Genomic DNA, 15834 nt, shown 5'->3' with positions numbered 1-15834 from the left:
GAGCTTACCTTGTTGCCTTTCAGGGTGATGGTGTTCTCCAGAGAAGACATCTGCAAAAGGAAGAAAGCTTGCTCACAACGTGAAGGATGATGTCTTGGATACAAGCTCTCACCTCCTTGTGCCTTTTATCCCCATTAGCCCTTTTCCATGGACATAGAGCCACCTGCTTCCTCCCAAATCAGCCAGCAACCTGAACCTTCTATGTTTGGACTCCAACCAACACCGAGCTGGTGCAGCAGCTTTGCTCTCACAGGTAAGAGATTCAGGGTGGCTGTGGTGTCGGTGTCAATAACTGCATTTCTAATGAAGGCCCTCTCAAAGGGAACCGGGGTCATAGAGACACCACTTCCCTGCTGTTCAGGACACTGCTTGGGTCCCTCTGGGACATGGGCATAAAAACATGGGACATGGTTTTAGTAGCCAGTTGGGTAACTGCATGAGTGAAAATAAGCCTTTTGAACCCTAAGAAGACCCGGCTGGGTGATGGAGCAAGATGGTTATGCATTAGCAGAGAAGGATCTCGCCATACCCTGGAGCAATAAGGCTCTTCCCAGTTTTGAAGGTGTCCTGGTTCCGGTGGGGATAGGGTTAACTTTTCCTGGTATTCCATGCCATGTGAGCCACGCCCACCCTGAGCTGCCGGGGGAGGGGGCAGGAAGTTGCTGCTTAAAAGCGGGCTGGGGCGGCCCGGGTCCGGCCGGCGAGCGGCGGCGAGCAGCGAGGGAGCGGCGGTTCCGTAATCGCGTTTGTATATTCCCCTATCCGTGTTGTTGTTGTTGTTGTTGTTTGCCTGTTCCCTTTGCTGTTCTGTTAAACTGCCTTTGTCTCAACCCAAGAGTCTTGCCTTTTCTTACGATTCTTCCTGTATTAGGAAGGCACGAGTGAGCGGCACGTGGTTCTTTGTTGCCATCTGAGGCTAAACCACGACAGAAGGGAACACTGAAAGGAATTTTGAGTTGGCACCCCCACATCCCACTCCTGAACACACCAGAGTCCAAGTAATGCAGAATATAGGAGAGACAAGTGAACAGGAGCCCCAGTAGATAACAACAACTGAAAATGGGCCTGGGACCACAAAATGGGGTGGTTTCAAACAGCGTGTTGGTAGGGTTGGGAGCGGAGAGCTACGATAAATGGAGAGGCGTCACTGGAAGGCAATGACTCCTTGCTCCTGGCTTGTCCTGAGTTCCGAAGTCAGCAGAAACTACTGTCTTGTACAGGAATGATACTGCTGAAGGTGGACAGTAGCATTTTGCCTACTTTGAAGCAGCCTCTTACTCATATCTTGCCAATCCCTTATCCTTGGCAATGGAAGATAAAGTCTAGCACAGCTCTCCCAAGATGCAGTCGTTTGGTTTTGCGCTGGGGTGGCTTTACCTCCACTGAAGCTGATGGGGTGAAAAAATGCCTCCTTGCACATTCATGTACTAAAACACCTTCCTGATCACCTAAATGACCTTTCAAAATCTCTTCCAGCCTTATTTTTGATGAACCTTCGTTGAGTTCTCTCTCTTAATCTGACACAACTTGGTGTTAGGCCTCTTATCCAAAGGAAAACTCTTTGCAAAGACACAGGAGAGTCCTGAGCATGAGTCATCCCACGTGCCTAGGAGGCATCCATCTCTCTGCCTCCACTACAGAAGGAGCCCAGAAGCCTTGATTCCGCAACAGTTAGTGATTAATGGTATGGGATGGGTTCATAGCTAGGTGTTAGTCCCTTCCGTGTCACAGTCTTCTTGCACCATCAGTGACAAGCCATTTGGGATGGATTCATGCATCTATCTGTAGAGGAGCTAGATACACACGCTGCTTTGCACCTTTGATAAGGCTAGGAGGGAAATCCACTCTCCAATACTGTAAGAGATGGACTGTAAATTCTCTGAGGAGGGGCAGAAGGCCCTCCAAGCCTTCAATGGAACACCTCAAACACTCGCAAGGGAAGAAATAACGCAGGCCTGGCTTTCAAAGAACTGATAAGGCTTACACTTCTCGTGCCTGAAAGCGTGGGAGAACTGCCTTGTGAGGACAGGATAGTTCTGCCTCTCGTGTGGTGAGCTCGCTAGTTCTCAGTTCTCGAGGCCACTGTGTCCAATAAGTGACCTTTGCTTCATTATCCACGAAATCTATGTGAAAGCACACACCCCTGCATATGCTAATGAAGATTATAGAGATTATGCTAAACATGTATGACTATGGCACTCGTCTCTCCACCCAAATCATGCTACATGTCACCCGGGGGAAGGGAGAAACCTGAGTCGAGGCTGTCCTCAGCAAGGTGGGTGGACCATGCTAATTCAGCAAACATAAAAGGGGAAAATAAGTGCCCCTAGAAAGGGGACAAAGAAGAAACAAAAGAAGATCATGCCTGGGAAGATTCTTCCCAAGAAAGAAGACTGTACCTGAGAAGATTTTTCCAAGAAAGAAGATTATGCCTAGGAAGATTCCCTGAAAAAAACGCTGGAACCAGGACCGATGATCTCTTTATCGTCTTTTTCTCTACCTTTTCTCTACGCCCTGGTTTCTCTTTTGTCTCTAGAGTTGTTAAGTGGCGATTAATTAATGGTTAGAGTTGTTAAGTAATGACCTTAAGTACTGCTTGTCATAAGTTGTTGTACATCTGGTGTTAACTAACACGACGTATACCCCACCACCTGCCATAATTTGTCACATACCTAGCCAATTATCATGGACTCTTTAAGACCAATACTAATCATTTTGGGAAACTCATAAATGCTTGTATACGGACCTTGAGATTTACCTCACCTTGGTCCGCGCCGTTGGGAATTTACGAATCTGAAGTGACTTACACCTGCTCTTTCCTGACAGTGGGATGAAAACAGAAAAGCAGAACGCTCTGGCAAAGTGTCCTCCGTGGTCCCCAGGATTCATGATAAAACTCAATATATCCCTTTCCCAAACGAACGTGTAAGACAACAGGATCAGGCGTTACTCACAATGCTTCCAGGAGTCCCAGGCAGCCCAGGCTCACCCTATGAAGATACAACACCACCGTACCCGCACCCCCCCCCAAAAAAAAAATAGTCAGTGATGCACTTCAACATTTTAGCCCCCAAACAAACTTTCTCTCATGCAAGGTTATAAAAGGGGAATGTGCAAACCTACAGCTTCGCCCTTGTCTCCCTTCTCTCCAGTGATTCCCTAGGAGGTGGAGAGAGAGGCAGGATGAGAACAAGCCATGGTAAAGGAAGGGGGTCTCAGCAGTCCCCCCTCTTCTTGCCAGCTCAGCATCTGATGGACTAACAAGCCCATCTTTGAGCAGCTGAGCTAATGAAATGTGGATTTCAACATCTCTCCTGTGGAGGAGTTCGCTGACATTTAATAAGGGGCGAGATTATTAACCTCTTCCTCAGTGGGTGGGCTCATTAGGGACTTTCCCCTAGTCAGCCGCTCAGTTTCACCAAGTTTGTAGCAACACCACGTCTTTGAGACCTCTGACAATGCAGCTGATCTTAGGCAGTGTTTTCCAAAGCTATTAGAGGGAGATCAGGCAGACAGAACCTAAGCGCATCGTTTTCCTTCCTTCCTCATCAGACTGAGTCAGTATTAAGTGTTTCGTTTCCAGCAGTGTAGGGCTGGGGAAGCTTTTCACACTCAGAACCCCCCAACGCACAGTCCTGCTAATCCTGTGCTCTGGCTAATCACACAAGAAGGGAGAAACAGCCCTAATCTTCCCTTTGAAGAGAAGACTCCCTCCCCAGGAGAGAGGGAGGGAGCTTTCTATGCCTCCCAGGCCATAAGGCAGAAAAAAAAAGATGGTTGTTTCTTTGATTGGCATTGCACTATCCCAAATTCTCCCTCTCTCCATTTCTCCTTTAGGGATTGCCTTACATCCTTTCCAGGTTGTCCCGTATCGCCTTTTATCCCTTGCTCTCCAGGCCGTCCTGGGAGTCCAGGCGGCCCCTGCAAGAAAGGATTTGGAGAAGCAATCAGAAATAGAGCATGTCCAGCAGCAAAAAAAGTAAAGTAAAAAAAAGGAAATGCTACACCTCCCCTATGTTTTTTCACCCAGGAAAGAAATATTTAGGTTTTTTCCATCAGACTGAGAGAGTTGGGGTTGTTCAGTCTGGAGAAAAGAAGGCTCCGAGGAGACCTTCTAGTGGCCTACCAGTATCTTAAGGGGGCCTACAAGAAAGCTGGGGAGGGACTTTTTAGGATGTCGGGTAATGGTAGGACTAGAGGGAATGGATTAAAACTAGAGATGGGACGATTCAAACTGGATGTTAGGAAGAAGTTCTTCACCATGAGGGTGGTGAGACACTGGAACAGGTTGCCCAGAGAGGTGGTGGAAGTCCCATCCCTGGAAGTTTTTAAGGCCAGGTTGGACGGGGCTCTGAGCAACCTGATCTAGTGGGAGGTGTCCCTGCCCATGGCAGGGGGTTGGAACTAGATGATCTTTAAGGTCCCTTCCAACCCTAACAATTCTATGATTCCATGATCAAACACCACTATTATTTGCGGCAATCTTTTTTCTGCATCTGCTGCAGATCATAAAGAACGATCTCCCAAACCCCCCACAGTTTAGTTCTTTTCTGGCCTTTCTTTTTCAGCCTTTAGCTTTGGAAGATGAAACCAAAGCCAAAATAAGAGAAAGAAAAGCCAAGGGCAAGACGAAGGGGATTCTTCATAGTCTCATCTAACCCCAGGACAAGTCAACAGGAAATAAAATGAGCAGGGGTCAGCTTCAAAACAAATCAAAGCGGGTGTTTGTCCTGCTGCTGCTGAACGAACCTGTGCAATGCTTTGCCCAGGGCAGTTGAGGTTGTTAAAAGTTTATGTGGGGTGACTAAATTCACGGCAGGAAAATCTACCAAGAGCTATCAAACCCGTAAGATATCAACTCTCAAACAGGACATCCTGCTTTTGCATTGTTCTCAGGACTTCCAGGGAAGTTGGTCACTCTCAGGTGAGATGCTGGGATGGATAGACCTTCTTTCTAACTCAGTGCAGCCCTTCTCCTATACCTCTGTACCCACACCTCCGGCTGTGAGTGACCCTGCTGTGTTTGGTACCTATGTAATTCTGGAAGGTGTGGGCTCCCCATTGATTACCTTGGTCCCAGAGGTGCCTTTCTGCCCTGGTTCTCCCTACAACACAATGCAAAAGTGCTCAGTTACATTTCAACCTGTGACCAAGTTCTTTTACCCTAATTTCTTACTCGGGTTAAGAGGTGTTATTTCAAAATAAGGCTGAGAGAGCTGGGGGGGTTCAGCCTGGAGAAGAGAAGGCTGCGGGGAGACCTTCCAGTCCCTAAAGGGGCTCCAGGAAAGCTGGGGAGGGACCCTAGAGCAGGGAGGGGAGCCATGGGATGAGGAGGAAGGGTTTTAAATGGAAAGAGAGGAGATTTAGATGAGGTATTGGGAAGAAATTCTTTGCTGTGAGGGTGGTGAGCCCCTGGCCCAGGTTGCCCAGAGAAGCTGTGGCTGCCCCATCCCTGGAGGGGTTCAAGGCCAGGTTGGACGGGGCTTGGAGCAACCTGGGCTGGTGGGAGGTGTCCCTGCCCAGGGCAGGGGGTGGCACTGGATGATATTTAAGGTCCCTTACAACTCTAACCATTCTATGATTCTGTGAAATCACTGGTGACTCTGAAACTAGGGGTGTTGGGCAGCAGGGCTTCAGGATCAGAAGCATGGATGCTTCTTTTTTTTCAAGCCTTCCCTTGGTGTTCCTGTTTCACTCGATGTCCAGGGATCTACTCAGCCCTTTGAACTGAAGAAAGGTCTTCACTGAACGTGGTTAGGAGAGGCTTTCCAGAAGCCAGTTACGATCCTTTTGTGAGGGGCCACTTTGTTTGATCGTAAGAGGGAACTATTATGCCCTAAACCCAAAAAGCTCTTCAGGGCTGCTGTGGCGGCGCACCATGCTAGTTCCCTGCACGTCAGGCAGATGTGACTCAATGACAAAACAACATGGTGTTGAATAATAAGAAATGTGGTGTCCAGGCATTGTAAAACAAACACAATAGTGCCACATACCCTGGACCAAGGGTAAAGAGATTCTGCCCTGAAATGTAGCCAAAAGCACGACCTAATGACAACCTGCAAAGGATCTACCTCCTCACTTGCAATGACAGAGCGGACAGAACAAATGAGAAATTAGAACCCTTGATGAGCAAACCATCATGCCTTAATAAAGGTAGTTTGTCCATTCTCATTTGTTGACCACTGTAGTGCCGAAACCCGTGTTTTCACCAACCAGTGTAACACGCATGTTTTTGACTGGTCCCATCTTGTCATTTGTTCCTGCTTTCCCTTGCAAGGGCATAACCTGGGGTTGTTAGCTTGGTGCAGATTGGCTTTCCAAGGGCTCCAGCATGACCATCTGACCAGATTGTTAGCTTCTACTTACATCTTTACCTCTTAGTCCGGTCTCGCCTGGTTTCCCAGGTAATCCTGGTTCACCTTTCTCTCCCTTCACACCTATATCCCCCTAAAAAAAACAAAACTGGCGTTACATTCCTCCTCCTGCATTTCACAGTACTCACGCTTTAGACACTGCAGGGCAGATTCAGACAGCATGCCAGGCCCCATGGCGAAGCAATTCCTTCCACGCTCCTGGTTCAAGCTTGGGCTCAGAGCATCTACCCTGTGCTAGGAAGGGCTGTGCTTACAGTATTTGCTGAGTGGGCCAGGCTGGAAAGTATCCTTCTCTAATTTAATCCATTCAGACTCCATGATGAGCCTTGCCAGATACTGCAGGACAGACTCTTCTGAGGTTCTCCACCTCCAGGAAGCTTTGCAGCGCAAATGAGGTGGCCCATTAGTGGAGACCCAGGAGATGCGCCCAGTCTTGAGAGAGTGGTGTGGACACAGGGTCAGTTCCCCCTCCATGTTTTAACTTCTATTTCCATGTAAAGTCAGTTGGGCTCTCAAGGATGGGTACTTACGTGTCTACTCTGCTTTAGGTTTGTACAACAGAGACCTTCCTCATCGCTCAACCACTTCACCATGCCTTCTCCCAGCCCAAAACACCTCTTGCTGCCTTCTCTACTTTGCAACTGCATTAACACGTCTTGTTAACACATGCTGTCTTGGATGCATCTCATTTATCTCTTTTGACATCCAATTTCTCCATGCCAGTGAAGCCGATTCAGCCTAAATATTCCGTTCACTGGGCTACCTGTCATGCTGTAACACTTCCCAAATCCATATGCTCCCTCAGCCAAGCCTGGGGAGCAACGCTGTTTAAGCAACATACACAGCAAGACAGATTCACTGAACAAACACCGCATTTGGGATGTTTTCCAGACCTCTCTTGACCAGTTTTGAATCTTTGCTAGGGGGAATCCCACAAGTCAGGATTTGCAGATTTTTTTAAAGATGCAAGAGCATTTTTCCATTGTTTTCTATGCAGGGCTCTGTGTGTCTTAAGGAGAGTCCAGCAAAGTTTCCAACAAATTTGTTCAGACCTTTCAGCTTTTGAACACTCCCTACGTTTTGACACTAGCCCCATGGCAAAGATAAAACACCACTGACTCAAGCTGCTTTGGGTGGCACAGACATCAGTCATGAGACGATGCTTTACGCGTTGCAATCATTGCGTAGACTCACCTTCTGACCTGGTTTGCCAGACAAACCTACATTTCCCTGCAGAAATACAGACCGTTAGTCACATGGCAAGAATGACACAGGTAGAATATTTGCAGGTGAGGGTCCTCTGTTGTATCTAAAGGGTGTAAACATCAGACTCGATGCTGCCAAGCCGCTCTTTGATTGCAGGTATTAGCAGCTGAAACAGTGTAGTAAAATGCGGAGAAGGGAAAACAGATGGTGTCCTAATGGAAGGGGGCTGGAAGCCCCTAGATGCATCCGTCTTCCCCACTTTGCAACCATTAATGCTTTGATGACTAGCTTTGATAGAGGGGTGGGAACCTCAAAGATGTTAGGTTTTGCAAGTTTTTTGCTGGTTTAAAATGAAAGGGGCTATTAATATCCCCACCAAAGGGGATATGAAAATATCCGCACAAAAGAGAACACCGAGAGATCAACCCAACCCTTACTAGACATCAGTGACCTCATGTGGGAGCCACCAGAAGCTTGCACCTTCTTAGACACAAAAGTCAAGGAAATAAAAATCAAGTTCACCTTTAGGACGCAAAGCCATTGGAAATGGGGCGCCCTTGGCTCTGCTGTTGAATTACCAGGTGAGCATTGACCGTCTGTGCTTTCTTCCAGACTCACGAGTGATCCTCTCTCTGCATTTCAGAGGACCCTCCCTTAGCACTGTCTTCCACAGTAAGGTGCAAACTACCCCATCACACAAACCCACCATGGGATCACCAACCACAGGGTGACAGCCTAGCACCTTGTCACCATCCCAGCATTAATTTCCTGATGACAGGCCTCAGGGGTGAAGGCCAAAAAATTCATGTGCATGGAGGTGACAGAGATTTTGTCTTTGAACCTTCTGATTTGCCTTCTTAGCCCTCCCCCTCCCAAAGACAGCGTGTTGCCCCACTCACCCTGTCGCCTGGGTCTCCCTTCAGCCCAGGTTGACCAGGAATGCCGAAACCTGGACTTCCCTGCAAAAATCAGTGATGATGCGTGTCTCAGTGTAATGTTTGGAGAGCTTTCCCTCTCTGCACCTCTACGTATGAGAGAGAGAGAGCCAGGACTAAATCCTGTGCTGGTATCACCTCTCAGCTTGTCCTTATGGCCGCCACGTGGTCCCTCTCCCCTCCTAACCACAGTACTTGCCGCCTCTGAAAGATGCTGTTGTGCAGAGCCAACTTTCTCTAAAATGCTATTTGGGGGACCCAGGATGTGCCTCAGTTTCCCCATCCCGATCTTGCAGATCTTGGCTGCAATTCTTCCACTGCCATGCACACGCTGTGGTGGCATGACCTTGCCACTCTTGGGAACTTGTCCTGTGCCATGCTCATCGCTAGCAGCCTCCACTCCACCACCACTTTGTAGCTGCCTCAAGGGTCAGCCTGCTTCCCGTCCTCTTTGTAACTACCGGGAGTTAGCTGCCAACGCTGCGTTTGGTGTAAGGAGGACGCAGAGGGACACACAATGTCTACCTAGAGCAGTTTCCAAGCTCACGACATAAATCTCCACACCTGAAGCTGGCAGGAAAGGACAGAGCAGATCCCAGACATTTTCAGCAAACATGGGCAGCCAGCAGAGCTGAGCGTTGGTAACTGCGTCTCTCTGACTTCCTTTCAAGGCGTTTTTGATGTCTCCGTGTGATAAGACTCCCCTTGGCTTTCAGCACACGGGTGCTTTTTGTTAGCATGATTTGGGAAGGAGTTCCATCTGCCTCAAGAGTTTCCTTTGTGGATACAAACGAAATAAACCCTTCTACCCATAAAGGATGCACCAAGAAAAGCAAGTGCTTTACCTTCTCTCCTTTGTCTCCTTGTATTCCTTTGTCCCCTCGTGGTCCCAGGGCCCCTGTTGGTCCAGTATCTCCCTGTGAATAAAAGATATCCCTAAAGCTAATAATATGATGTGGGAAGCCAAGTTCATCCGTTTTCCTAGAGCTGCATTTTGCACTTCTAGTGTGCTCTGAAAACCATTGCCAAATCCACCCATCCATCCATCCATCCTTGGGTTTATACCGAAGCTTTCCCCTGGTACCTGGGCTTTTGCCATACAAACCCCACCACAGTAGTTACACCCTCTCCAGCCATGCAAAAGCTATACCGTAAAGCACCATGCAGGCATTTATAGGGCTACAAGCAGGATAAAATTCAGATCCCAGGCCACTACCTAAATGCAGCCAGCCTAGAAGAGGAGAGACATTCTTGCTAACCAACGTCAAGCAATCTGGACAATAAGACCAACAAAGGGAGGTGGCTCCGCCATCCAAGCGCAGTGAAAAGGACAAAACTCATTTTTTCTTTAAGGGGTGAGGGTGGTATGAAGCACTGTAGGGTATTTCATGAATGTCAGCCGTCAAAGAGCCAGGACGAGTTAGTCCTGCAGCAAATACTTCTAACATGGATAAGGGAGATCTATTTCTTTGCAGGTTGACAATGAGCTACCAAAATTAAAAATAAAAGGAAGATATTCCAGGCCATGTTCCACCACGAGGCCACTACAAAAGTGAGCTGTATCCTCTGGGCTATAAGGCAGATGTACAACACAGTCAGGGAACAGCTCTGCCTCAGACATCTCCTTGGTTTGAGAAATTCAATTTCCTCCAGTCATGGGGAAGCCAAATGCTGGGTCAGGGGCCTGAAGATGTGGGGAAATCTCCATTTGTGGAGATGCTCAGCACACAAGGTCCTGAGCAACCTTACCCGGCTTGGAAGCTGGCTCTGTTTTGAGCCGGAGGTGGGACTAGAGACCTCCAGAAGTCCCCTCTAGCCTCAGCTGTGCTTTGATTTTATGTCAATGCCTCCCTTGGCTAGCAAGTAGTTCCTGTGAGTGGGCTGGCTCTGCACTTCAGTGATCTCTCCCTTCTAACACTAGCGCATGGAAATCCCAAATTTCCCCACAGACTAGGGCTAGAACGAGAATGACAGGTACAAAATGTTAATAAAAGCAAAAGAAATACCAGCAGGGCAAGGCTGCTGCTACTTTTCCAACCTCTCTTCTCCAGTCAATCACAAGGGAGACATGATTCAGATGGTGAAACATGGTACAACCTTCACTTTTTCAGGCGAAGAGCTCATCTAAGTTTCAAGCAGTGTTAATTAGTGGACTTACCCTGACACCTTTCTTGCCTGGAGGCCCCAAAACCTGAGGATGAAAAGAAATCACTGAAATGCTCTCTTATTTGGAAAAAAAATATAAATCCTTTTCAAAGTAAGGTCTATTCATGCCACCTTTTCCAAAGCAAGAGAATCTCAGCTTTGATTATGGGGTGGGAAACCTGCACTGATGGCTAGAAAGGGCTACAAGACAGAAAGGACTACAAGCCAAATCCCAAACCCAATGAAGCTTGTGAGGAACCCCACCAACTTTGGTAGGTTTTGGCTCCAGGGATGGACTGAACAATCACTCACATGCAAGGTGTTATTGGCAGATAACTGCTGTAGCCTTTGCTAATACACACCGAGGACTGACCTTCAGACAGCAATGCCTCTGGTCATTCAACCATCCTCCGGGACACAACAGTCTGTCCTGGTGGTGGGTCTCAGTCCTTAATGCAACCTCTAACTGCTCCCACAGCCCTTGCAGCAATGCCATGGGACACGCAGAGGTGGCCACCACCAAGGTTTCTCCTTATAGCTGCCCTAGCATTTGGAGGGACACAAGGAGCAGCCTCTTCAGCAGGGACCAGAGCAGCCCCACCGTGAATCATAGCATGGTTCGGGTTGGAAGGGACCTTAAAGATCATCTAGTTCCAACCCCCTGCCCTGGGCAGGGACACCTCCCACTAGACCAGGTTGCTCAAAGCCTCATCCAGCCTGGCCTTGAACACTTACAGGGATGGGGCATCCACAACTTCCCTGGGCAACCTGTTCCAGTGCCTCACCACCCTCACAGTAAAGTATTTCTTCCTAACATCCAATCCAAATCTACCCTTGGAGCTTGAGCTGGGGGACAGTTGTGGGGAGGCTTTATCCTTATGTTTCCTGCACAGCAGTGAATCTCCTTCGAGGAGACAGTGAGCAACTGTGGTGCAGGGCTGGGAATACAAGAAGTGGAGCAGGGAGCAGAAGACATAGTTGGCTGGAGGGTCAGGGAAGAGATCCATTTGTTCCTCCTGCAATTCAGTGGGACACGTCTCTCTTGGTCCTTGGTCTACTGGCATCACTGGTGGTGACGCTGCATAGCGATAGCACAAGAAAGGCTGTAATCCACTCATAGTTACCCCCATAGCTGGAGCACCTGGAAATCCTGGGTTCCCCTACAAGGCAACAGGACACAAAGTGAACAATCTGGGTCAATGAAAAATTTCTGCTCATTGCTTTCCCCCATCTGTTCCTTAAAACAGCTCAAAATTCATCTCAGAAGCACCAGAGCAAAACAGAGAGGAGACACTGAGCTCAAGAACATCCCTGCTGGCTTCATCTCTGTGTAAGCCCCCTCATAAACACACTCAAGTGCACTTGCAAGAGCTGCACAGATGGAACAAGCTGGTGAAAGTCAGGATACCTTCACCTGAGCTAGCCAAACATGTTGTTCTCTTGCTGTTTGACTTACCTGGTCTCCCTTCTGCCCTGGAGGTCCTGGGAGTCCCTGTAAGAAAGGCATCAAAAGCTAATTTCCACCAGACTGAAAACAGATTCAGCACTTTTGGTCCCTGCTGTAGTGAGAAGCTCCCAGCCAGAGGGAAGGAGGGAGGAAGCTTTTCAGCCCAGTTTTTCCCTAACTACAAGACAGCTCTGCCAGACAGCTATCAGGGTCTTGGGTGAGAGATGGGAACCCCATGCCCACCTCTAGCATGCCTTGTTGCCATCTACCAGGAGACCAAGTGCATAGCAACAAGGTCTCATCCCAGGTACAGCTCTCAAAGATGGTCTTTTGCAAGCAAGGAAAGGTATGGAGATGGCCATGAGGTGCATGGGAGCTACCAGACCAGGTGAGTGCTTTGTCTAACCCAGCCCCAGGACTCTGCTCAGAGCTGGAAGCTGCAAGTGCACGTACCTGCTGTGCTCACAGGGCCTTGCTCCTGCAAAGCGCACTGGCTCGAGGAAGACTGACAGACTATTTCCATTTTTCACTACTGTAGCTATTCTTAGTAAAAAATGCGGACATCTCTTTTAATCTTTGAGGTTATAATCAAATGGATGAGCAGAACAAGTGCAGCTGGGGGAGCTGTAAAAACGGCAAACCTGAAATACAGCTCACTAAAAGGAACCCGTGAATACTCAGTATGGACTGGCAAGGAGCATTCAAGATTTGTTTGTCAGTGTTTGCTGGCTGCAGACACTCTCGGGAATTTACCGTCGGAGCAAGGTCTATCCCATGCACGAGAGCACCTTCAGCAGGAGCAAGCTCCTGAACCTTGCACTTACATGGTATGTAGGTATGGGGCCCAGTTATATCTGGCCAGACTGGGAGAAGCCTTTGGGAGGGACATCAAATTCCCTCCCTCTGGAATTCCAACCAGATACCTCAACGTCCTGAACCTGAAACCAGAGCCAGTCCTTAGAATCGTAGAATAGTTAGAATTGGAAGGGATCATCTAGTTCCACCCCCCTGCCCTGGGCAGGGACACCTCCCACCAGCCCAGGTTGCTCCAAGCCCCGTCCAACCTGGCCTTGAACCCCTCCAGGGATGGGGCAGCCACAGCTTCTCTGGGCAACCTGGGCCAGCGTCTCACCACTTCTTCCCCTCCTACTCTGCCCTCCAGTGCTGGCCAGTCTCACCTTGTCCCCTTTAACACCACCTTGCCCTTTGTTACCCTGGAAAACAGAAGATGCTTTAGTTAAGGCTCTGCTGGCAGAGCAGGACGAGCCTGGAGGCTCACGCTGAGCAGGTTCCCTCCACTGGAGACTGTGAAAGCAGAGTAGGAAAGCAAATTAAAAAAAAAAAAAAAAAAAAAAAAGAAAAAATGAAGTTTTTTACATATATGTCATATATAGTATATAGCATGTTACATATGTAGTCCATGCACTTACATATTACATATTAATTACCTGTCTAGTATCAATAATATATTGATATCTTGTATAATAAAACATATTACTATACATACTTTATGCCTAATATTAAATTGCTTGCATATTATAATAGATAGTTACTATATAGTTATATCATAATCATCTACTATATAATACACATATATTACTGTATGTGTATATGGACTATCCTGAGCTTGATCCGACTGTTTCCTCCCAAAAGCCTGAGAGCTGAAGATAAGACAGTCTCTTGGAAAAGTTGAGAGTCTACAGGATAGATAATGTGCAGGTTTGGAGTGGTGGGGTAGGTCCAGGCTTGGCTCAGAGGCTGAGCATAAGCAAGAGGAGCAAGGTGAAGATGCTGGTCCAGGGCCCAGGTACGGCAGGTTCTATATTTGCATCTTGTTTTTTAATCTTAATTTTTAATACTTCGTTCTGATTTGATTAATTTGGAGGCACATCCTTGGCCCAATCAGTTGTTCTTCCCCAGGTGGTCCTGGTTCACCCTAAGTGAAAATGAGCAGCTGTGATTGCCTCCTGCACCTTCTGCTGTCCACTCGGAAAGAGCTCATGAGCAACGTCGACAGTTACCTCACTGGTGAGCACCCTGCCACATTGTGCTCTTTCTCCCCATTGCTTTGCATGGGCAGCCCATGAAACACCCCGGCACAGACTCATATTTGTGTGGACCAGGACTGAGCAATTCAAGGAGGTCTTTGCTCTTGCGAAGAGCAACACATGAGCTGCAAACTGGCTATTGGCACTTGGAAGGACTTGACCGATTTAAAATCCTCTTCTATTTTATGAAGTAAAAAAGCACTACTGCAAAGGGAAGCAAACCACTTTGTTTCAGGCTGAATGAAACATTTCCTTGGATACTATTTGCTTCCTTCATTTTCCACCTCTCTTGGAAGTATGAAAATAATTTATTTTGAGGTCAACGTGGACATTTTTTGAGCTTAACGGACATGAAATAAATCAGTGACTCAGATCCATTTGACCATCAGCAGTAACTCAAAGAGTACGCCCTGAGTTACCTGGAGAAGGGGGTGTGCAGAGAGCCATACAACCCAATCCTAAGTGCTCCTCCAAGAGACGTGACAACCTGGGACCATGCTGAGTTGCCCTATGTACCACCTAAACCTGAGCCTGGCGCTCCCCACACCAGGGAAAATCCAGACTTCTTGACTCTTTCTCTGGTGTCAAACTTCAACGCGAGCTCAAGCCAGGTGCTTCAGGAAGAGGCAAACATCCTCTCAAACCTGAACTGAGAGGCATTTGTCCTGGCTCAGGAGAAATTCTCCTTCCTCCTGCAGCAATCGTCCCTGTACATGCCAAGATCTTCTGATTCCTCCTGCACCCGCAGCTTTCCAGGTGTTTTGTTACATGGAGAAGCCCTGGAGTTGAACCCCAACATCTCCATGAGTAGTGAGAGCTGAGAAGATAGGCAGAAGTCTGCAAGAAAATCTTCCTGCCTTCCACGATTCCCTTCCTTACCAGTTCTTGGCATTTCTCATCTTCCCTAGGTTCCCAGCAGAGTTGCCAGATTTGGACTGGAGCTACAGTTGTCCAGTCCCTTTCCTCTGGCAGCACTAGGACCCCAAAATCACTCCTCCCCACCAACCCCAGGGTCTTAAGAAAGGTGAGAGGATTGATCAAGTCAAGGTTTCCTTTTCTCCCAACACTTGGAAAAAGATGGGCACTTCCAGAAGAAAACTCAAACTTCAGGATGGGCTACATCACCTCTCCCAGAGCTGGTCTTTCTCCACTGGAAACATGGGAATGAATCTGGGCCTGGATGGTTCAGAGGAAGGTGTCCAAAATACAAATGTGAGACAATCTGCTTCTTACATCTTCCTTCCAAAACACATTTAATGTGAACTACTACAATTCTGCAGAGTCTCACCAGCCACAAAAATGCCATCTATTATTTTATGAAAATATCCTGTCTTGCTACCATTCCAGGTCTCTGCTGCACCCAGCAACAATGACTTCCACTGGCCAGTAACTGCTGATATATAAAATTATCTTTCATTGCTTTTGAGTAAAGAGTCGACATTCCCGCAGCCTACGATGATGGTTAGAGCTAGATGTTTTCCTTGGCACCTGAATACCAGGCACAGGGACTCAGGTTCAGCATTTCAGTACCCACCTTTGGTCCCGGTGGTCCTGGAGGTCCCATCGCCCCCTGAAAAATGAGAAGAAACAGTGAAAGCTCGAACTTTAAACCCTGGCGTCTTCCCTTCTGTCACCCTTTCCATTTATAACCACAGGATGCGACCTCTGAGGAAAACCTA

The 15834-nt window shown here is 47.9% G+C and overlaps 1 protein-coding gene across 1 annotated transcript in view; it reads right to left on the bottom strand.

Moving 5' to 3' along the window:
• LOC128910301 (collagen alpha-1(VII) chain-like) overlaps nt 1-15834 on the bottom strand; it is a 128834-nt gene that overhangs the window by 59916 nt on the left and 53084 nt on the right. The window contains 14 exon segments of the mRNA XM_054203388.1: nt 9-50; nt 2955-2990; nt 3124-3159; nt 3850-3921; nt 5031-5105; nt 6367-6447; nt 7569-7604; nt 8480-8539; nt 9361-9432; nt 10674-10706; nt 11785-11820; nt 12117-12152; nt 13286-13321; nt 15690-15725. Of these exon segments, the coding sequence (XP_054059363.1) occupies nt 9-50; nt 2955-2990; nt 3124-3159; nt 3850-3921; nt 5031-5105; nt 6367-6447; nt 7569-7604; nt 8480-8539; nt 9361-9432; nt 10674-10706; nt 11785-11820; nt 12117-12152; nt 13286-13321; nt 15690-15725 (687 nt within the window).

Source organism: Rissa tridactyla, chromosome 1 (assembly GCF_028500815.1).
Source record: "Rissa tridactyla isolate bRisTri1 chromosome 1, bRisTri1.patW.cur.20221130, whole genome shotgun sequence".
Classification (NCBI taxonomy): Eukaryota; Metazoa; Chordata; class Aves; order Charadriiformes; family Laridae; genus Rissa; species Rissa tridactyla.
The sequence above is the reverse complement of the archived record's forward strand: the minus strand, read 5'-3'. Positions and strand labels throughout refer to the sequence as shown.